The sequence below is a fragment of the Pelodiscus sinensis genome, chromosome 20 (assembly GCF_052426305.1).
Source record: "Pelodiscus sinensis isolate ZL-2025 chromosome 20, ASM5242630v1, whole genome shotgun sequence".
Lineage (NCBI taxonomy): Eukaryota > Metazoa > Chordata > Testudines > Trionychidae > Pelodiscus > Pelodiscus sinensis.
In genome coordinates, this window is record NC_143071.1 from 28,695,354 (window position 1) to 28,718,378 (window position 23,025).

A 23,025-nucleotide genomic window follows, 5' to 3' on the forward strand; every position below is an offset into this window, starting at 1 on the left:
GAGCATATGACCTACGAAGAGAGTCTGAGGGAGTTGGGTGTGTTTAGTCTGCAGAAGCGAAGAGTGAGGGGGATTTGCAGGGGCGGCCCGTGAGTATAGGCAGACTCGGCCGTCACCTAGGGAGCCGCCTTCAACAGGGCGCCCGGGGTGCCCGATGATTATGTCACGGTCATTGACGGCCGAGCAGGCAGGGGTGCGGATTGCACGGTCCATCTGGGGTGCCAGCTGCCGCAGCCGGCCTCAAGCTACTCCTGTGGATTTGAGAGCAGCCTTCAACTTCCTGAAGGGAGGTTCCAAAGAGGCTGGCGAGAGGCTGTTCTCAGGGGTGACCAATGGCAGAACAAGGAGCAATGGTCTCAAGTTGCAGTGGGGGAGGTCCAGGTTGGATATTAGGAAAAACAGTTTCCCTAGGCGGGTTGTAAAGCACTGGGATGGGTTCCCTAGGGAGGTGGTGGAATCTCCATCCCTAGAGGTTTTTAAGTCTCAGCTTGACAAAGCCCTGGCTGTGTTGATTTGGTTGGGATTGGTCCTGCCTAGGGCAGGGGGCTGGACTTGATGGTCTTCTGAGGTCTCGTCCAGCTCTATGGTAGGACTGGCCATGCTTAAGGGAGCGTCTTGTCCTGAGGGCCACCAGGGGGCGCCCCTCTGTCCAAGACCATCCCGCCGCCTGCTGTGTCGGGTCTATTTGCTCGCTGCGCGGCTTTGCCAGCTCAGCGCCCGGCGGGCTCCAGGCGTCTCTTCTCCTGTGACCTGCTCTCGCGGCGCGTTCCGAGCGACGGGCTCCGGCTGCCTGCTGGCCCCGGCTCCCTAGAAGCGCCTCTGCCCGAGGAATTGGGGACGGGGGATCTGCCTGCGGGAAACAGGACCCGAGCAAGGCAGGGCGGGGATGGAGAAGGAGCGCGGGACGCCGACCCAGTACGGCTCGCTGGAGTCAACCGAGTGGGCGGCTGCGGACCCCGCCAAAGGTGAGGGCGCTTCGCGTGCGAGGGGAGCAGCCAGGCACCCCGGAGATCCCTGCCCGGAGAGCGCAGCCGCCTCCCCGAGCGGCGGATTCGAACCCGCTTGCGACGCCGGCGGAGCCTGCTGCTACGTAGCGCCCGTCTGAGCGGCCCCCAGCGGGGCTGGCCTCCTTACTCCCCCGCCCCCGGTGCCTACGAGGGGTGCACGGGAATCCGCGGGGGGGGGGGTCAGTGCCTCTGGGTGTCAGTGCCTCGTCACCTTGGAAGTTGCACAGGGGCGAGCCGGGCTCCCCCCAGCCTGCCCCCGGGGGGGTCTCGGTGCCTGCCTCGCTCGCTGGCAGGGCGCAGGCCACGGGCCGTGTCGGAGCAGCGGCGCTAGTGGCGGGCGCTGGGGGAAGCGGACGAGCCGGCTCGCGCGTGGGAAATCCTGGCTGGGAACCAAGAGTTCTGTTCATTCACAAAAGCGGCTCTTCCCGGCGGGCGGGCGCGCGGCCGAGGGCAGGGGCGAGGAGGGGCCCGCGGCGATGGGACGCGCCCCGGGGGAGAACGGGGGAGCGGAGGCCGCCCGAGCCCCCAGCCCCCGAGCCGTGGCTGCCCGTGGCACGCGAGCCCGGCGGCCCGGGGGGATCGGACCCGCGGGCCCAGCAGGGTGGATCTGGCACGGGGCGGGAATAGACTCGCTCGCCGCGCGGCTCCGGGTCCCTCCGCGAGCATCGCGGGGCGGCGGGCGCCGGTGCCAGCTGTGCTGGCGAGATGGACGCGTCTCCCCTTGGGCCGGCCAGTCGCTGCCTACTTAGTCAAGTCTGCAGCCGTGGGGCCGGTGGCAGCGCAGAATTCCGCTCCCTGCCCCCCCCCCCCCCCCAGCTCTTTTATCAGCTGCTGCAGAGCTATGGGGAGTGCGGACTAGTGGTTAGAGCGGTAAGCCCGGGAGCCGGGCGGGTGCAATAAGGACTCCAGGGCTCTCGACAAGGATCAGCTGCTCATTCCTCAGGCGGCGCGTTTCCCGCCCTGTGCCCGACTCTCCGCCCGTGGACTAGGGATGATCCCAGACCTGCAGGGCTGGAAGGGAACCTCCGCAGGTCGCCAAGGCTGGGCCCAGGCTGACCCTGGCAGGGGCTGTCCAACCTGCTCTTTAAAACCTCCGACGAGGGCGATTCCACAAGGGCCCCTGTTCTGGAGCTTCCCCTGGGAGGCAGGAAGCTGTTCCTAGTAGCTCCCTGCACCTGCCGATGAAGCCTGTTGCCTTTTGTCCTGTTAATCACCCTGCTCTGTCCAAGGGCTCCTCATGGAGGCTCTGCCAGGCTGCCAGGCTCCGGCTCCTTTTAACCTTCCCTGTTGGGTCAACTTTTCTAAACCTCTGGACTTTTGCTCCGCTCTAGATCCTCTCCAGCTCACCCACATCTTCCTTAGCCAGTGGCAGCCAGAACTGGGGCCCACTACTCTAGCCGAGGGTGCCAGTGCCCGGTACAATGGCCCCGTCACCTCCCCTGTCTTACACACCCCAGCGCATTCCTCTCTTTTGCCAACAGCATCACAGGGATTGGTATTCAACGTGTGATCCACTACCCCCCCCCCCCCGCCGCCTTTTAATCTGTGCTGCGCTTAGCCCGTTATCCGCCGTTTGCAGCTGTGCGTTTCTACGCCAGCACCTTGCACTGGTCCACTTGGCTTTATTGAACTGAGTCTTGTTGATTTCAGACCAATTCTCTAATTTGTGGAGATTCGTTCTGAATTCTAAGCCTGCCCCCAAAGTGCTTGCGGCCCCTCCCATCTTGGAGTCAGCCTCATATTTCTATAAGATCACAGAGCGGCCAGACTGGGTCAGAGCAATGGTCCATCCAGCCCGGTGTCCTGTCCTCCGATAGTGGCCAGTGCCAGGTGCCCCAGAGGGAGTGAACAAAACGGAATCATCACGTGATCCCCCGTTCCCAGCCCCTGACAGACGAACGGACACCATCCCTGCCCGTCCTGGCTGATAGCCATTGATGGACCCACCTCCATGCATTTATCTAGCTCTTTTTAGAACCCTGTTGAAGTCCTGATCTTCACAACGTCCTCCGGCAAGGAGTTCCACAGGTTGATTGTGCATTCTCTCCACTCCATTATCCAAGTAATGAATGAAGATATTGAATAATACCAGACTCTGGATCAACACCTGTTGGACCAAACTAGATACGTGTTTGACTCTAATCATTGATAACTACTCTAAATACCAGAGGAGTAGCTGTGTTAGCCTCTCATCCACAGCTCTTCTGTCCACTCCCCTAGGAAGGGTGCCCCCTTCTCACCATTTGGAGCCAAAAGGAAATTCTTCACTTGGATTCCACCTCACAGTCGCTCCATCATGCGGAACAATTATTTCCCCCGCATCCTTTATTGTCCAAGGAGCACTGGCAGGAACTCAGCAGGGACTTGCAATTCCTTGGTCCTTATCTAATGCTCCCAGGAGACAGGAGGGAGAGCCCGGGGGCCGACTGGAACACGTTTCAAAGCTAAGAGTTTCCAAATGAAAATGGAAATGGGCTGAGTCCGGATAAGCATGTTCCTCCATCAGGAGTCGCTAGCGAATGTCACTCCTGCATTTCCAGGGCTGGGAATGATGCACTATCCAGGAACAAAATGCAACGTGCTAAGACACCCCATGCACCTGCCAGCCATGCTACATTGCTGGATGCAAACTCACTGGCGCCCCCAGGCCAGAGCCACCGTTTATACATTGCTAAATGCAGTGGAGGCTGCAAACGGCAAATAACACCCAAGGAAACCACCACAACCAGGAAAAGAAAACAGCTACTGCCTCGTGGCACCCCCTCCCCCCTCGCCGCCATCCCTTCCCAGTCACCAAGGGGACACCCAGACAACTGTAGCTGCAACCAAAGCCAGAGGAAAAATGCAGCTAAAGGCCAGATCCTCGGAACTAGTTAGACACCTGACTGGCTGAAACGAGTGGGACTCTCCCATGTTCCGGGGGAGTTTTCATCAGAGCGAGAGGTTCTTCTTCCAGGAGTTGTGGCCTTCCAGTGCTCTGCTCAGCCCAATGGAGCCTAGGTAAGAGCTTCAAACCCCCATCTCCCATGGACTGTCATGGCCTTCGGAGCATGAAACATCACCCTCTAGAACAGAGGTCCCTAATGTGGTGCCTGTGGGTGCCATGGCGCCCGCTGGGGCATTTATGTGCACCCGCCTAGCACCGCCCCTGTGAGCGCAGCGCATGCGTGGCCCCCACCCCCGGGTGGCCCGACAGCCCCATGCGGCACCTGCCACCCAAAAAGGTTGGGGACCACTGCTCTAGAAGTAGCTCCCTTTTCTGGCCATGAGACCTGGGGCCTTAGCGAATGAAACTTGCCTTAAGTCCACGTCATTACGGAGCAGAGCAGCTTTAGAGTGGCCGGCCTTGTCCAGGCTGGTGCGAGAAGCCACACTTAAATAAGTGCAGGACAGATTCGGGGCGCATTTAAAACCCTAAGAGGCGCGAGTGCCGGCAGCGTGGCTAAGCCCCCCACGTGGTTATTTTCATTACTTGCCCCATTAAATTGGTGAGAGCGGAGCCAGCTAGTGGCGGGGCAGCTGGAACATCACTAGGGCAGTAACTGCATGGCAGGAGCTCGTGTCGGGCAGAAGAACAAGACGCCGAAGGGGCTGGATGGGCTGGCGCACGGCAGGGGACCAGTCGGAGTCGGCGGCGGTCGGTGTTCCCAACACGGCGGGCAGCGGGCCCCGAACTGCTGAGCTAAAGGAAGATCTGTTAGGAATTAGGGGCCAGAGCCCCTTGTACACAGCTGAGCAGTTCTGATTCCATCCAGCATGGCTCCCGGCACACTGGCCAGGTCATGGCAGTCCATCGGCACCCTCATCTCTACGGGAAGGTAGCGCCCATTACACACAGCACCAGGCAGCAAGTTAGGGCAGGAAGGGATGAGGGACCCTGAGCCCAGCTGATCTGGAGTGGGGACAGGATTACAAGGAATCTTTTCACTCCAGATACTGAGGACTAAGGGATCTGCCCATTGTCAGGAATCAGGGCCAGCAACCGAGTCAGCCTCCGAGCAGCCTAAGGAGCACAGCTGGCCTGCAACCGGCTGCCTGATTGGCTGCACAGCCTGACTGGTGGGAAGAGCTCAGTTGGCTGGCACCTAAAGCCAGCAGCACCAGCTGTGCTTTGGGAAATGCTGATGTCTGTGAGAGCGCCTGCCTGGGGCACTGCCCTGCTCCTGCCTTCCCTCCCTCCCACCAGGTGTCCTGGCTCTCACCCCAGGCTAACCACTGGGCTTGACTCCTGCTCTAACCATTAGGCATGACTGCCTACACCCCAGGTTGTGACACCTGACCCCTCGCTCTGGTGAGGCGCCTTTGAGCAGCCTAGAAAGGCAGCGTGGGGGAAAGCGGTTCCGGCTGTTAGCAAAGCCACAGCGCAGCAGAGGAGCCAGAGACGTGCCCCGGTGGTGCAGCAGTCCCAGGACGGGGCTCTCAGCGCTTGCGGAGGTGCTGGTGGCTGACAACAGAGAGACGGACCCGAGCACGGGGGGGAGGAGGGAGGGGCTGAGGAGAGGCAGGGAGCTGGAGACGAGGACTCCTTCTGGAAAGGGTCCGTTAGCCCGGGCCCTTCCCACCCTGCGCGGGGCTCTCCTGCAGCGCTGGGCCAGGCATTGACTTCCACCTCAGGCTGCTCCGGGCGCTTCCCACAGTCACCTGGGCGGTAAATGGCCAGGAAATCACAAGGCAACACACTCAGGCAACACGATGCCGGTCGCTAGGTGAGTGCCACCCCCCACACCCCCCCCACACACACTGCGGTCCTCTGGCACATAGGGTTGCCAGATGGTTTACCCAAAAATACCAACCCTCCCCCCAAAACAGAAACACCAGGGAAAAAATTCTGTTGAGAAAAAAAATGGGGGATGGGTGGGCCCAAGTAGTTGAGCAAAACAAAAATAAAAAGGACCCCCGAGAGTTATTAAGCAAAACAAAAAAAATTAAAAAACCAGCCTGGCCCCTTTAAGAACAGGCTGGGCTCTGCCTCTCTAACAGCTGCTGACAGCCATCTAGTGTCCCTGCTCCAGGCCAGAGAGCTCCCCTGCAGAGCTAGGTAAGCGGGGCTGAGCCCGGTTGCTGAGAGTGTGTAGGGTCGCCAGGTGTCCAGTATTGACCTGGACAGTCCGGTATTTTTGCCTCCTGTCCGGGAAAAAAAATCAGAAAATACAGGACATTTTAGAACATTTTAGAACATTTAGATATTTTCTGAATTTTTTTACCAGACAGGAGGCAAAAATAACGGACTGTCCGGGTCGATCCCGGACACCTGGCCACCCTACTGGCACAAGGGCATGTCCCGGAGCCCGCCCGGATCACTGGGTAGACGCCCATGGGGCTGAGCTGGCTTGCGCTCTGGTGAGGCCTGTGGCCGGCGCGCTCACTCCCGATGCAGCCGCCCCCCAGCGCCTGCCGCCCAGAGCCGAAGGACGAGAGTTGTTCTCCCTGAAGAGCCGGACGCCAGGGCACAGACTCTGAAGGGCTGAGTAGGCTTTGGAATGGTCCCAGAACCGGGGCGCCAGCTCGGGAGCCAGGTCCAGTCAGACCAAGCCTGGCTGCTCGCACGGCACAGACCCGGGCCCTGAGCCGCGGGCCCACACCCGGGAATTCTCCTCTTGGCTACTCACTGATGAGGGCTGGCGAAAATTCCCAGTGCTCGTGGGCGACTTGTGGGCAGCGAGGGGTGGGGCCTGGACGATCCGTTCCTCACTGCACAGCAGCCATCCAGCTCCCGGCAAGGGCCTGACATTTAGAAAAGGCAGGTGCGCCCTCCGCCCCTCTTCCCCTGGCAAATCTGTGGGGCCTACACTGAGCACTTTCTACCTGAGGATGGCACCGTGCTTAGCTGAGGACCCCTGAGCCCCTCGGGCCCATGGAACCGGCCGCCAGTGCTCAGTCATGGCAGCTGCCCTGTACTAGTCCGTCTAGAGCAAAACTCTGATGTGGCCTGTGAAGGTAGAGTCGTTCCGTGCTCCCTGTGTGGACAGACCTCTCAGGGAGAGCCGGCACCAAAGCTGGGATCTGCCCCCTGCCGCTTCCTGCTTTTCCAACTTGCCTCGGTAGTCTGACCTGGCCGTCCCATTGTCAGTACGATGGATGATTGAACGTGCAACACATTGGTCACTGTGTCGCACTGATTGTGAGCAAAACTGACATGCCTGATAACTAGGGAGAGCTCGGAAGTGGCAGGTTGTAGGAAATGGGACTGGACTAGAAAACTCGACATGTCACATAAAAAAGGATGGAAGCTTCCGCCACGGTAAGAGATGTAGGGTCTGTTGCAGAGCGTAATGCCGGGAGGGGTCTTTCTGGGTAATGCAGCAGTGAGGAAGTGCAGTCTAGTGAGCAGAGCAGAGAGTTGGAAATCTCGCAGGACTCGGGTTCTGATCCCAGCGCTGTCAACACATGGCCGAGGAAGGCACCGGGAAATGTGAGTAATGAAATGCACATATCTCCAGGAGCATCATGAAGGTCGGGGCTGGGCCCATCTCTGGGGCATCTGGTGCTGTCCACGGTCTGACCCTGGATCCACTGAGCCCGTGGGTTTGGCCCAGTCCAGCAGTCCCTGTGTTCCCATGTCAAACAGCACGTTGACTAGACGTTGCTTGATCACCCGGACACAACCAACATGCACAATCGACTGGTCCTGTGCGTTGGAGAGAGGGCCTTGCAATGTGCAGCGATTTTCCACCGTGGCGCCTGAGGTTCGAGCTGTCCCTCTCCAAACCCGATGTTGTCTGGAGCAACCTAAGCAGGAGACTTGGATGGCCGGGGGGGTCCCTGCTCTGACCGTGTTTCATGGCAAAACCTATCAGCCCTGCACTTGCCTCATCCCCAGCAGGAAAACAAGCAGCTCTGTGTGATGAGAAGCCAGAGCGATACCGACTCCGAAATACTGTTTAAAATCCTCGACTGACTCAGTTTCTCCAGCAGTTTCTCTCTCATTTGCTCTCTTGCGGCTCTGGGGGAGGCGGTCGCAGGTATTCCTAGGGCGTGCTGGCCGAGGAAAGCCCGGCGGCTCATTGGCTTTGATGGGTAATTGGCAAACGCAGCAACAGAAGAGGGAGGGTCAGCACTTCCTGAGTGCTCAGCCTCTCGCTGAACCTGCTCCAGAAACGTAACTTCTCCATGGCCAGGCTCGTGGTGCGTATTGCCCACCTTGATGGCCATGCGGGTTGCTGAGCAGAACCCGCCCAATGAGGAGCACACAGGGCAAAGTCCAGGAAATAGAAATAAGGGAAAACTCCAGCCCCTCAGCGGCTTTCCTATGCCCCTTGGTCCAGAATCCAGGCGCTGTCTAGAGTGGCACCACCATGGATGGAGCTCCAGATTGAGGGCTCCTGCTAGAAGCTGTAGGACTCTCTTGTTCTGATCCAGCCACGAATGCGAAGCCATGAGGCGCTCCACTGAAGGCAACAGGTCTGACCCTGGACTTGTCTGCACCGGGGGCTTATTGGGCACTAACCAGCCAGCGGAGACGCGTTCTAGTCCACTTGAAAAGCATAGTGAATTCATTGTGTGCCGAGTCAGTGCACACTCACGTTTCTATGCACATAAGCTTGCAGTCCTCCAACCATTATCCCACGCTGCTTTGCATGACACCAGGACTGGCTGGGCTGTTTGCTTTTGTGCCTTACACTGCATCCAAAGCAAAAATCAACCCGTTAGGCCAGTTCTACACTGGTGGAGAAATTGATGTAAGACACATAATTTTAGCTACGGCATTTGCACAGCGAGAGTCAATGTACCTTACATCAATTTTCTGGGGTGGTCCACAGCGGGAGGTTGACAGGAGAAATGTGTCCATCGACTTCTCTTACTCCCCACGACTGCGGGGAGTACTGTGATTGACAGGGGCACCGTCAGCATTGGATTTAGTGGGTCTTTACTAGACCCACTAAATCGAACTCTGGAAGATTGACCGCCGCAAGCACCGACCTCCATGGTGGTGAAGACCAGTTCTTAGATCAACAAGCCACTTTTACCACTTTGTCTCCTGTTTTCTAACCCAGTTTATTGCATGTTTCATTTGCAGAAGAAGAAATCGTGTCCATGGCCGATTCGACTACCACCGTGGATGACATCGAAGGGGAGCTCTTTAAAATCGAGAGGATAAGAGAGGTGCTGGTGAGAAGGGAGTCAGAGCTGAGATACATGTGAGTAGGCTGACGGCTTCCTGTCTCCTCCTTAGGATTGCCCTTTGAGACCTTCTGTCCCTGGGGGAGCAGGCGGGGAGGGTGCATCTTCCGGTAGAGTGAAAAGCGTCCCGAGGGAACCACAGAACGAGTCAGGCACAGCTCAGGGGCTTTTCCCGGCTGCAAAGGATCCAGTCTGGGAGCGAATCTGGCTCTGCATTCAGCGCCTGTGAGCAATCGCATCTGAACAGGTCGTGTAGCCAACCCTGCCGGGCAGTGAAAAGAACGGGATTTCTTCATTGTGAAAAATACCCAGAGGAGCTGGTGAAAGACGTCACTGAGAACCCCCCTCCCCCACTCCGCCTCGTGTGACTAGCTCCATGCCACGGGCCTGGTGGGGACAGGGGTGGGGGTGAAAGCAAGGAGCCTGGAGTCCAACCCGGAGGTGAGGGAGGTTTTGTATCTGACGGCCGGGGGAGCCAGCCGGACGGAGCAGGCTGCAGAGTTGTCCTGAGGAATCGTACATCCCGGCAGAGGGAGGGCACTTTGCACCTCTCTTCGGAAGAGAACCCGCCCTAGCTCTGAAGACTCCAGGCGAGGTTAAATCACCCGGGAGGTGATGGTGGGGGGCTGGAGGAAGCAGCCAGGGGAGAAGGCCAAGGTAATATCAGCCCTTCAGCGGAGGGAGGGCATCCTCCACGGGACGTCCCCACTGGCGACTTAGGGGGGACCTGGCCCCCGGAGCCCCGGGAGGCGAGAGGTGTTTTCTTACGGGCGCTTCTGTATTTGCCCCACGTGCACATCCCAGTGCTGGCAGCTAGGGCCTTGTATTGGGACCCCGTCGTTTTCTAGCCCCTCCCCTTGTGAAGGGCCTTTAGCAAGGGGCAGGCAGCCGCAGCAGGCCCCTAGGCAAGGGCGAGGGACCCTGGCTCTGTGCTCTCGGATGGGGCGGGGCTTTGGGCAGAAGGGGCTGGGCTGGGTGAAGCCAGCACCACCCCCAGCCCTTAGAGCCCCCCAGCCCACCGAGCGGTGCTCCAGTGGCGATTTAGGGGAGCCCCAGGCCTTTCAGAATCTCCGAGCCCCCCTTTGCCTCCCCCCATCAGTGTGCCGGCACAAAGCCCTGTCGACTGTCTCAAGGGTGGAAGGGAGCACGTCTCTGGGCTCTACGGCTGCAGACGGAGGCGAGGGGGGAGGGAGAGTGAAGGGTTGACACACACAGCTACTGAGAACATTCATTCAGCCAAACTTGGGGTGCCAGAGCAGTCCGATTGAGGGGGCCAGAAACTGGTTCTGGATGGTAAGCAACCCAATTTCCCAGGCCTGCTCCCCAAAATACTACGGCTAGTTCTGCCGAGGGCCACCAGGCTTGCTACTCACGGACCCAACTGAGCACCGAGAATAGTTGCTCCAGAACTCGAAAGGACAATGAAGCCACAACCAGGCCTAAGGTCCTTAGAAGATCTGCAGAGGTTCCTCACAGCTGTGTTTGTAACTATGACTCAGGATTGCTGGCCGCCTGAGCACCGGGAGGTGGGGGTGTTCATTTGCCTGTATCAGATACACCAGCTGGAAGCTGCAATATGACGGGGCTAACAGCAGGGGTGAGCCTACCCATCACATCAGAGCCGTGACTCACGCCACCGGCCCTTAACTACCCAGCAAAATTGCACGGCTCTACCGTGAGATGAGAATTGAAACCAGCGTAGTTAAAGCAATGCAAAAGGCGAATAGGTGTGCTTGTTTCTAGCGCTGGCTGATAGCCAGTTTTCCATTCCATGGAAGTCCTGAAATTAAAAACAAAATTAATTCCACATTGGAACAAAAAGCCAAAATCTTGAAATTTCTCATGGAATGAAAAAAAAATCCAAAAATGTCAATAATGTCAAAACACTGAATTTAGACTTTTCTGTTATACTGAAACATTACATCTAATAGTGCATGTGGGATATGACAGTGAATGTTTTGATGAAAATACACTGAAACAAACTGTTCTACTTCATAAAATGACGCTCAACATCATTGAAACGAAACAAAAATGTCAAAATGGTTCTCTTTGAAAACGCAAAGCAATTTCTTATGTTCTCATGAAACATTTTGCTTTTTGACAAACTGCCTTCCCCCAAAAAGCCTTCCCCCCAAAAAAGTTTCCATGAACTCTGCCTACTTTGGTGCCTGATATTTGGCTTAAGTTGATTTGGATCGAGTCTAATTAAACCAAAATAAGAGTGTGCGGGTGGTGGGGGGCGACGGGGGAGGGGCAGGCTGGGGGGGGGGGCAGTTTTTTGCTCTGGTTTAACACTCTTAGTTTAAAGGCCAGTTCACATTATCCCAGTATAACGTTCTCATGTTGCCAAGCTGTAACCATTCACTGGAGTGCATGGTACTTTACAGCAGTAATGGGTCGTCTTATGGGGATGTGTAAAGGGGTAGGTATTTAGCACTTCTCTCTCTCCTCCCCCTCTTCCCCCCCTCCCGTCACTTCTGTGCTTCTGGGGTGGGGGTCCCTTGAGGCTCTGTGAGATGTAGAAAATACTCTGAACTGGCCGGTGATGAGGGACAAAATGTCCCCATCCTGTTGACATGTCCACTGGGGTACCAGCTGCTGTGGTTTTGGGGAGCATGATCCGGGGCTTGGGCCTGGATCCGGAGCCTAGCGCAGGGCATTGCCTGTCTGCCAGGGACGAGGCACCCCCAGATGTCATGTCTGCCTAATATCTGCTCAAACCGCCATCAGTAGTCTGATCGCCCTGGAACCGTGCTGCACTCGCATTATGCAGCCAGCCAGTCCTTTGTTATTCACTGTACATACAAGATAAACCTGCTTGCCCCAGCGTAGCAGCCGGTCTTTGGCCTTCCTGTGTCTACGGGGGTCAGCCAAAGACCCCAGACAACAATCATTCCTTTTGTGAGAAAAGTCTCTGAATTGCCGAGACCGTCCCGCGGGGCACTCCCCTTACAGAACACGGAGGAATTTCCATCAGTCGTTGCCCGCTCTTCAACTTAATTTCGCTACAATAAGGTCAAGCGTCCAAGGCCATCTCTACGCTGTGGCACAGAGAGCGGGGACAGCATGTGGGCTGCGGCAAGATCTGCCATAGGGCCACAGACGAGAGACACTGAAACGTGGCGGAAGGAGGAAACAGCGTCAGTCTGCTTAGCTCTGGGGCGACTGCCCTGGGAAACTGCCCTCGGCAACAGCCAGCCCCCTTCCACTGTAAATACACAGTTCTAAAAATTGAAAAGATGGCCTTGAGCCTGCGCCTGCGCCTTTCTCCTTCCTGTGGCTGGTGGAGATTCAGAGCGACAGCTGCAATGTTACAGGGAGGTGGGTAAGCCAGATCGCTGCAATGGGCCAGTGGAGTGTTACACTACGATACCCCCTTCGTATTTCTGAATGAGGCCGGGGGTTGTTCTACGTACCTATCATCCGGGGGGCCACGGCTGCACACTGGAGAGTTTTTAATTTTTCACTGGTGTATCAAGTAGCCGCATCTGCCGTGGTTTTGCAGATGCAGTTCAGGGTTTGTGAAAGATCAAAGCCAGGACTCTCAGCCCTTATGGCATCTCCCAGATGGCAGGCATAGCACTGGCGCTCAAATGGGAGCGTGGACCAGCAGCAGCTCCCGCTGTCCTGGGATTCTGCAGACAACGGTGATTCACGGCTCGGCCCCGCAGCTGGCTGGCGCTGATAAACGTGGGCATGTCGCAGCCCTGCCGGCGACATTCATCCCCCTCCACGAGGACGAGGTCACTTCGGGCAGAGCTGGGAACTGACCTGGGATGTTCAGGGTATTGCTACACAGGGACACTTGGAAACATTCAAACACGCAGGAGCTGAAAGGGCGTCGGTCAGAAAGTCATGCAGCCAAAATCGGTGAACGTAACAATTGGTTGGTAAGAGAATGTGAGTCCGGCGGTGCCTGGATGTGGAGATATTGGGAACAAAACGCGCTCTCCGCTGACTCGCAGCTGTTTCCATTGCTCCCCGCTGACTTAAAGGACCAGACGGCAGCATCTGACTCTCCTGGGTGGCTCCCCAAACCCCCAGGGCACCGGGAGCCGATGGGAGCTGTACTCCCCTCCCCCAGAGGCAGGCGCTGGATGGCTGGGGATTCTCCTGTTGACCAAATGCTGTGCTGGGGCTAGGCTGGTTCACCAGCATCACTTCTGACTGACGCAGAGAAACCAGCCCCGTTCCCTCGTCTGGGCCTGGCCTGAGCCCAGCAGGATCCCAATGCAGAGTTTAGATACATTGTGAGTGTCCTGGGCTATGGGAGTAAGGAATGATGAACCCAGGAATGTCAGAAGGGATAAGAGCCCGGCTGATTCAGGGCTGAGCTAATCGAAGACATTTTCCCTGGAGGCAGGTGGTCCCGTATGTGCCTACTACCTTGCTGTTGCCGCTGACGCATCTGGAGCCGCTCCCTGTGGCAGACAGGCTACAGGGCTAGAGGGACCCCAGATCTGATCCATTCTGGCATTTCCCATGCCCAGGTAGTTCTGCACGAGGATCTCCTCCCCGCCCCCGCCTCCGGGTGTTTGCTCCTTTGCTTTCCCCAGCCTAGCAGCAATGGCCTGTTGTGCAGTTTGAAGGCACCTGTCACCTGCAGACTTTCTGCACCAGCCTGGCCTCTGTGCTTAGCCAGGAAGTGAGTGAGTGAGTGAGTGGGATGGGATGGGATGGGATGGGGTGGGGTGGGGAGGTGGCACAGTTCTGGGAGAGCAACTCTGCCGCGGGGCAGTGGGGAGCACAGCCCCAGAGAACACCTGACAACAAGCCAGCCTGTCCACCGTTACCTGCTGGGAGCCCTCCAGCGAAGCCAAGGAGCTGCTAGGCTCACCCAGGGCGGCCGCGTCCAGAGGAACCTGCCCCTGCAGCTGGTGCACGTGGCCTGCGCAGCAGAGCCAGCCCCTCCCGCCCCAGCTCCACTGATGCTTTCCCATTCTCCTTGTGTCTCTCCCCGTCCCTAATGAACGTTGCCGTTCTCCTCCCCCCGACAAGGCTGGAGCTCCAGGCAGCGCTGGCCAAACATGACTCATTCCCAAAGGGTGAAGGCTGGTGAATCACAGCCCAGCAGAGGAAGGGCTGAGCTGCCGAACGGATGCTTAGCAACCCACCCTTTAAAGTGAACCGGAGACACGGCCGCGGAGAGCAGCACGCGCCAATCAGCGGCGGACGAGGTGCAGCTGCTTGTCGCTGGGCCAGGCAGCTAGAAACGCCCCAGCCTCTCTGCAGAGTGCCGGCTTTCCGGAGGCGCTCGCGGAGTCGGTCATGGGCGTGAGCATGTTCCAGTGAGTCCAAAGCAAGATCGGATTCTGCCGGGGTCTGTGACACGCACCGGGCTCGGGTTGTGTCCCGGCTGGGGAAATGAGCTGTGTTGGGACCCGCCGCAGCCCACCCTTTGCACTGGCATTGTTTGACACCACCCGGCTTTGCAGGGCAGGTGGCGCCCAGGCCTGGCCCAGCGCACGTAGGTGTGGGGCGGTGGTGATCGCCCCCTAATTAAAACACTCCAGGGAATGGTTTTTCTAACCCTCGTCTTCTTCCCAGTTGGAGCGGAGCCGCAGAGCCGGGGTGAGTCTCCGGTTCCTCTAGCTGGGCCCCCCCCACTCAGGTGCTGATGAGGGGTGAGCGGGCCACAGCCCTAGCGTGAGGGTCGCCAAGTGTCTGCTTTTGACTGGAAGCCTGGTTGGCAACGACCGTGGCAGCTCTGGTCAGCAACACGGACTGGGCCCTTACATGTCCCGTCGGGCTCCTTATCTTGCTCAGCACGGCTCCTGAAAGAGTCAACATCTCCCATTGGCTCCTCAGCGGAGTGACGGCCGGGGGTATCTGTGTGCTACTCCTGCCCCTAAGGCAGGCTCTGCAGCTCCCATTGGCAGGGAAACGTGGCCAATGGGAGCTGCGGGGCGGTGCCTGCAGGCAGAGGCAGTGTACTTTGCACAGAGCCATCTGGCTGCCCTATGCCTAGGAGCCAAGGGACGTGTCGCCGCTTCCAGGGAGCACCCTGAGGGAAGTGCCAACTGGAAACTGTCCCCACACCCGCTCCCATATCCAGTCCTCTGCCCCAGTCCAGACCCCCCTCCCAGGGCTTGCCCACCACACACCCACCTGCAGCCCAACCGCCTGCCAGGGCCGGCCTTACCATGAGGCGAATTGAGGCGGCCGCCTCAGGTGCCAGACTGTGGGGGGGGCACCACTAGGCCCCAGAGAATTGAGACCTTGCAACGTTTTGGCCCAAGCAAGGGGCTATGGGAGCATCATTTGAGCTCCCCGCCTCAGGTGCCAAAATGTTGTGGGCCGGCCCTGCCCCCTGCATCAGTCCAGCACCCTGAACCCCTAACGTCTGGCCCCACCAGGCCCGTCGACAGAGGGAGACAAAGGGGACAATTGCACAGGGTCCCGGCATTTCAAAGAGGGCTGGAGCCCCAGACTCCTTTGCACTGCCACGGGAATGCCGCTGCACCGCTCCACATGGTTTTGAGGGCTGGGGGGAACCCCAGCACCGTAGTCTGGGAGGTGCTAAGGGCTGACTGCCCTAAGCCCCACCCCTTCTGCCCTAGGTCCCGCCTCTTTTGGGTGCACACAGCCAGGCACCCTCCCACCTTGCCCCGGGCCCCTTGGTGGCTGTCGGCCCCACTGGGCCCCACCCTAAAGTCCACACCCCAGTTCAGAGCCCATGCTCCTCCCATCCCTGCCATTGAACTCACTTGACTAGAAGGCATTTGTCCAGGTGTCCTTTATTCACTGTAGGGGAAGCCGTGACCCTATTCGATGTGGACTTAGCGCTAACCCTGGCGTTGTCTAAGCCCATCACCTAGTTCTTAATGAAAAGGAAATGTCTTTGAAGCACCTCCCCCGTCGGCGTGGAAACCTGCCCTGTACGTCTGCAGGCAGCATCCCTGCTGAGGTGCCAAGGAAATTCCCCGGGGAGCCGGGCTCCACGTGGACCGTAACTCGCTAGTTCTTAATTTGCTGTCGTAAACACGAAAGGCGCCGTGTGCGGTTTGGGACGGCGCCTCCCAGGTGCGGCGCGGCAGGAACTCGGGTTTGAAGCCCAGGTGTGGAAACCGAGGAACAGAGAAGCGAAGCGATTTGGCTGAGGGAACAAACCGAGTCAGGCGGAGCAAGAAAAGAAGCCGAGCCGTGCGACTCCCATGTCTGCATTGCCCCCTCCACCTCTGCGAGTGTCTCTGGAGAAACAGGAGAAGTAAATCCCCTTCCCCCCTCAGGACTGACACCAAGATTAGCCCCTTGCCCGTCCCTCACACGAGGCCTGTTCAGAAAGGGCAAGATGCTGATATTTTGCCTCCAACGGGGAAAGCCCTCTGGACTGCGCAGCCCGATCCAACCCTCACCACCACGTTCAAATCAACGCTTGCTGTAATGGCGAGTTCTTGCTTGTGTCTGAGCCGGACACTTCCAGCTCCACAAGGAACACTGCGGGGTGTTTGCTGGGGGCTGGGAAACCCCAGGCCCCTGGAGAAAGCCCCACCCCACCGCCCGAGTATCAGGGTTTTGAGGTGGGACGCCTAACGTGCTTAGCCCCACCCTGCCTCATTTGGCCTTTGAGATGAGAGCAACAGGCCGGACGTGGTTACGCGGGTGGCGGGGTCTCTGTCCCCTCGCTTGGTCTCCGCGTGAACCCGCACTCGGGTCTGGCCCTGGCGTCTCCTGGGCTGTCCTCCTGCAGCCCCCCCAGTCTCAGAGCAGGCCCTGGGCCGTGACTCCTGGGATCAGGCAACAAGCCCAGCTGGGTTTGGCATCTGTGGCCAGTGGATCCGGCACCCGGCCAGCCTGCGTACCCCCCCATTCTGGTCGCCCTTAGCAGCGGGAACCAAGCACAGCACGAGAGGAGGCAGGGTTAAAGCCGCAGAAGATGGGCAGTGAATGGCTTAACCCCTTGTGACGTAGTGGGGGTACTTGCTGGGCTGTGGTGACCCCTGCTGTCTGGAGCAAGACCCAGCAGGGAAAACCTCACTAGGCCAAGGTAATGCCAAACTTGTTGAACCAGTGGCCAGACACCCCCCATGGAGAGGAACAAAGGAAGGTGGAATGCTGCCCTGACTGGGGGGCAGGGCTGGAAGGGAATTGAGTTAGTTCTGTCTGAGAGCATGGAGGAGAGCCTAGGGGAAGGGGCTGGAGTTTAGGGGCCCAGTCTCCCCCATCTCAAGGGGGCCTGAGGCATCCTAGCCCAGCTCTGTGACCAGATTCCATCTGTGCTGTGCTGTATCCTGGAGAGGCAATAAACTTCCTCTATTCCACCGGCTGGTGCAGTCTGTTTGTGCCATTTCGGGGTGCAGGAGACGGGGGACCCCCAACGCGCCGTCACACCCCTCCTGCCCGAAGCCAAGAGAGGCCTGACTTCTTCAGACGCCACATCAGTGGGGATCAGGCTGGTTCCCTGAGCTTGGCTGAGACCCCGGCTGCCTCCTCCAGAGCATCGCTCCCCCATCATCTCACATCTCACCGCTCGGCGCTTGTTGGGGGGAGGGGAGTGTCTCCTCTTGAGTCTCTGTCTTGCCTTCCGGGTTGTTTCCCAAGAGTCCTGTTGATTTAAGCCAGTAGAGTCATCCAGGTAGCGTCCCAGCCAGCCACGCAGCAATCCTACAGCACCGAGCGCATTGAGAACATCTTCCGGAGTAGCCCCATTTCCACCCCACGCAGCACTTAGGTTGCACAACTACAGGAACACTGGCTTCCCCTTCAGCCGCCCGCCCCTTCTCCACTGCCTCATTCGGCTCCTGCTGGACGCCGGGATCCCCAAGCCTGACACCAGCACAAGGCTTCAGAGCCGAGCTGCCGCTGTTCTTCAAAATGCAGCTGAAACATCTTCGGTGTCGTCTTCTGCCGCCCGGGCTTGGTTATTGAGTCTTCTGTGGACTTGGTTAGAAGTTCTCGCTTGGCTCAGTTTCATAGAATCATAGAACTGGAAGAGACCTCAGAAGGTCGTCAAGTCTAGCCCCCTGCTCTAGGCAGGACCAGTTTGGTTTATAGCGATTAAACAAAGAGCCCGAGAACTGGCAAGCAGAGTTGTGATGTATGTAGCTAGACAACTGAAAAGAGCCGCTACCTTTCTGGCTTCTGTGCCCTGCACCCGACACGGTGGAGGAGTCTACTGGCTGCAGGAACAGCTGTGAGGCAGCTGGCGTTTGTGGTGCAGTTCAAGTGCAGGATGTCACATGGTGAGTTGCGGTGGGGTCAACATCGTTCGATTGTGTAGCAACTTTACATTCGTTCTTTCTTTGTTGTTTTCCTTCCATTGAAATAAAAGCCGTGGTGACCGAGGAATATGTGTCTCCCTTATGTGTGGGTGACACGACACACGCACAGCTCTACTGTGGGCCCAGAGATGTATGCTTTACGGAAGGGTGTGCTCATGGGGGGCCTTCCCCCATGGTGGCTGTGCATTTCCTAACACACAGTGGGCGACTCAGCTCGCTGAAGCTGCTGCACCAATTCTAGAGGGCCCAGCAAACAGCAGCTTTGACAGCTGTTAAGACAGTGGCTAGATGCTGAGCCGGGGGCCTTTCCTGCTGGAGTCTAAAGAGGAGATTTGAACCCAAGCGGCCCGATAAAGAGAGACTCGTGGGCTCTGTCTAGACCGCATCCCTATTCCGTAAAAGGGATGCAAATTAGACACATCGCAATTGCAAATGAAGCGGGGATTTAAATCCCCCCCCCCCACTTCATTTGCATGAACATGGCTGCCGCTTTTTTCTGGCTTGGAGCTTTGCCGGAAAAAAGCGCCAGTCTAGACGTGGATCTTTCGGAAAATAAAGCCTTTTCCGAAAGATCCCTTATTCCTCTTAAAATAAGGAATAAGGGATCTTTTGGAAAAGGCTTTATTTTCCGAAAGAACCCCGTCTAGACTGGCGCTTTTCTCCGGCAAAGCTCCGAGCCAGAAAAAAGCGGCAGCCATTTTTATGCAAATGAAGCGGGAGGGATTTAAATCCCCCGCTTCATTTGCAATTGCGATGTGTCTAATTTGCATCCCTTTTACGGAATAGGGATGCGGTCTAGACACAGCCATAGAGCCCAATGAGGGGCGACTAGAGAAAATGCATTCCTGCTACAAGCCAGCAGCACAATGAGCTTTGCTCTGGGGCTCGTGCTTGGATTGTAGCAAACACGCGGGCGAAAGAGCAGTGTCTGCCTAGCTCGAAGCCCCCCCTTTCTGCACGACTCCTTTCCAGCATCTCCAGGAGCTGCTCTCATTAAAGGCTCCTTTTCACTGGAGACAAGTCCAAAGCCAAGCACTGGTGACAGGCACCTCAGCCCTGGGGCACTTTGAATCTGGATCCCAGCTGGGTGTTCAGTACATTTGGCCTGGACTCCCGATATCAGTCCATTGGCCGGGCCTGATTCTCAGCTCTCGTATCCCTGTCAGCGGAGCCAATGAACAAGGCACTAATCGTTGCAGCAGGGCACTGCCATGTAACTCTGCAGGCGGCATTCGCTGTGACATGCGGCGTGCAGACTGCATGATTTTTCTTCCTTAAACCTGCAGGCTTCTTCTTAGAGCCCTACAAAGGGCCTGGTTTGTAGCATGTGGATTCCGTTGCACTTTTTGGATTCTGCAAGGATTCTACCGTCTTGCTTTTTATTTCAAACGCTTTAAAATGGCTAACGGAGGGCCAGGATGGCTTGGAAGCTGCCTACGTCTGTCAGGACAGAGCAGACAAGCCAGAGTTTAATAAAGCTTCCCGGTTAGGGCCCGTAAGGATGAGGAAAGGCTTGCTTTGGCAATGACCCAGGAACCGATTCAGCATTCACAAAAGCTCTTAAAACTGCTTCATTAACAGGCCCGTATTCAGGAATTTCTGGGGGGAGGGGCTTTTTTGGTAAATGTGGACTGCAAGGGTGTGAACGCACACCCATGGGCCCCCAAGTGAGCGGGGGGGGCATTCACACCCTTGTGGTCCACAAGGGAGGACCTTCCCCCGGTTGACCAGAGCATGGGGGGGTGGCTCGGCCAGCACACTGACCCTACCTTCCCCTGGCCAGACAGAGCATGCTTACTTGGGGGGCCGTGGGGCTGCTTTCACACCCTTTTAGACCTCCCCCCCCCCCACACATATGGGCCTGTTAAAGCCTGGGTGACTCATCGCAGCACTTGGGGGGGGCCATTCCCCCATGTCCCTGCCAAAACGGTAATTGCTAAATGGGGTGTCGCCGGGTGGCCCTCCCTGCACCCCGTCCCCACGCAGGCCCCAGCTGCCCCGGATTAAAGCGAGACGCAGCGCTCTGGGACACGCCCCTCACGCCGCGAGCGCTGGGAACTGAATTCCGGTCTCTGCTGGTGGGGCCTCCCCCAGGCCTGGCTACACTGCCCCCCCGCAGCCGGGCCGGTGTGGGCAGCCCCTCGCTGGCGGGGCCTCCCCCAGGCCTGGCTACTCTGCCCCCCCGCAGCCGGGCCGGTGTGGGCAGCCCCTCGCTGGCGGGGCCTCCCCCAGGCCTGGCTACACTGCCCCCCCGCAGCCAGGCCGGTGTGGGCAGCCCCTCGCTGGCGGTGCCTCCCCCAGGCCTGGCTACACTGCCCCCCGCAGCCGGGCCGGTGTGGGCAGCCCCTCGCTGGCGGTGCCTCCCCCAGGCCTGGCTACACTGCCCCCCCGCAGCCGGGTCGGTGTGGGCAGCCCCTCGCTGGCAGGGCCTCCCCCAGGCCTGGCTACTCTGCCCCCCCGCAGCCGGGTCGGTGTGGGCAGCCCCTCGCTGGCGGGGCCTCCCCCAGGCCTGGCTACTCTGCCCCCCCGCAGCCGGGCCGGTGTGGGCAGCCCCTCGCTGGCGGGGCCTCCCCCAGGCCTGGCTACTCTGCCCCCCCGCAGCCGGGCCGGTGTGGGCAGCCCCTCGCTGGCGGGGCCTCCCCCCCCGGCTACACTGCCCCCCCGCAGCCGGGCCGGTGTGGGCAGCCCCTCGCTGGCGGGGCCTCCCCCAGGCCTGGCTACACTGCCCCCCCGCAGCCGGGCCGGTGTGGGCAGCCCCTCGCTGGCGGTGCCTCCCCCAGGCCTGGCTACTCTGCCCCCCCGCAGCCGGGCCGGTGTGGGCAGCCCCTCGCTGGCGGGGCCTCCCCCAGGCCTGGCTACACTGTCCCCCCGCAGCCAGGCCGGTGTGGGCAGCCCCTCGCTGGCGGTGCCTCCCCCAGGCCTGGCTACACTGCCCCCCCGCAGCCGGGTCGGTGTGGGCAGCCCCTCGCTGGCAGGGCCTCCCCCAGGCCTGGCTACTCTGCCCCCCCGCAGCCGGGTCGGTGTGGGCAGCCCCTCGCTGGCGGGGCCTCCCCCAGGCCTGGCTACTCTGCCCCCCCGCAGCCGGGCCGGTGTGGGCAGCCCCTCGCTGGCGGGGCCTCCCCCAGGCCTGGCTACTCTGCCCCCCCGCAGCCGGGCCGGTGTGGGCAGCCCCTCGCTGGCGGGGCCTCCCCCAGGCCTGGCTACACTGCCCCCCCGCAGCCAGGCCGGTGTGGGCAGCCCCTCGCTGGCGGTGCCTCCCCCAGGCCTGGCTACACTGCCCCCCCGCAGCCGGGCCGGTGTGGGCAGCCCCTCGCTGGCGGTGCCTCCCCCAGGCCTGGCTACACTGCCCCCCCGCAGCCGGGTCGGTGTGGGCAGCCCCTCGCTGGCAGGGCCTCCCCCAGGCCTGGCTACTCTGCCCCCCCGCAGCCGGGTCGGTGTGGGCAGCCCCTCGCTGGCGGGGCCTCCCCCAGGCCTGGCTACTCTGCCCCCCCGCAGCCGGGCCGGTGTGGGCAGCCCCTCGCTGGCGGGGCCTCCCCCAGGCCTGGCTACTCTGCCCCCCCGCAGCCGGGCCGGTGTGGGCAGCCCCTCGCTGGCGGGGCCTCCCCCCCGGCTACACTGCCCCCCCGCAGCCGGGCCGGTGTGGGCAGCCCCTCGCTGGCGGGGCCTCCCCCAGGCCTGGCTACACTGCCCCCCCGCAGCCGGGCCGGTGTGGGCAGCCCCTCGCTGGCGGTGCCTCCCCCAGGCCTGGCTACTCTGCCCCCCCGCAGCCGGGCCGGTGTGGGCAGCCCCTCGCTGGCGGGGCCTCCCCCAGGCCTGGCTACACTGCCCCCCCGCAGCCAGGCCGGTGTGGGCAGCCCCTCGCTGGCGGTGCCTCCCCCAGGCCTGGCTACACTGCCCCCCCGCAGCCGGGTCGGTGTGGGCAGCCCCTCGCTGGCAGGGCCTCCCCCAGGCCTGGCTACTCTGCCCCCCCGCAGCCGGGTCGGTGTGGGCAGCCCCTCGCTGGCGGGGCCTCCCCCAGGCCTGGCTACTCTGCCCCCCCGCAGCCGGGCCGGTGTGGGCAGCCCCTCGCTGGCGGGGCCTCCCCCAGGCCTGGCTACTCTGCCCCCCCGCAGCCGGGCCGGTGTGGGCAGCCCCTCGCTGGCGGGGCCTCCCCCAGGCCTGGCTACTCTGCCCCCCCGCAGCCGGGCCGGTGTGGGCAGCCCCTCGCTGGCGGGGCCTCCCCCAGGCCTGGCTACACTGCCCCCCCGCAGCCGGGCCGGTGTGGGCAGCCCCTCGCTGGCAGGGCCTCCCCCAGGCCTGGCTACACTGCCCCCCGCAGCCGGGCCGGTGTGGGCAGCCCCTCGCTGGCGGTGCCTCCCCCAGGCCTGGCTACACTGCCCCCCCGCAGCCGGACCGGTGTGGGCAGCCCCTCGCTGGCGGGGCCTCCCCCAGGCCTGGCTACTCTGCCCCCCCGCAGCCGGGCCGGTGTGGGCAGCCCCTCGCTGGCGGTGCCTCCCCCAGGCCTGGCTACTCTGCCCCCCCGCAGCCGGGTCGGTGTGGGCAGCCCCTCGCTGGCAGGGCCTCCCCCAGGCCTGGCTACTCTGCCCCCCCGCAGCCGGGCCAGTGTGGGCAGCCCCTCGCTGGCGGGGCCTCCCCCAGGCCTGGCTACTCTGCCCCCCCGCAGCCGGGTCGGTGTG

General features: G+C 60.2%; 1 protein-coding gene across 1 annotated transcript in view; it reads left to right on the top strand.

Moving 5' to 3' along the window:
* The first annotated feature begins 664 nt into the window (after positions 1-664).
* The window catches only part of LOC142819077 (bMERB domain-containing protein 1-like), a 34,898-nt gene continuing 12,537 nt past the window's right edge, over positions 665-23,025 (top strand). The window contains exons 1-2 of the mRNA XM_075903480.2: positions 665-965; positions 9,025-9,145. Of these exons, the coding sequence (XP_075759595.1) occupies positions 887-965; positions 9,025-9,145 (200 nt within the window). The 5' untranslated portion in view covers positions 665-886. The remainder of the gene's footprint in view (positions 966-9,024; positions 9,146-23,025) is intronic.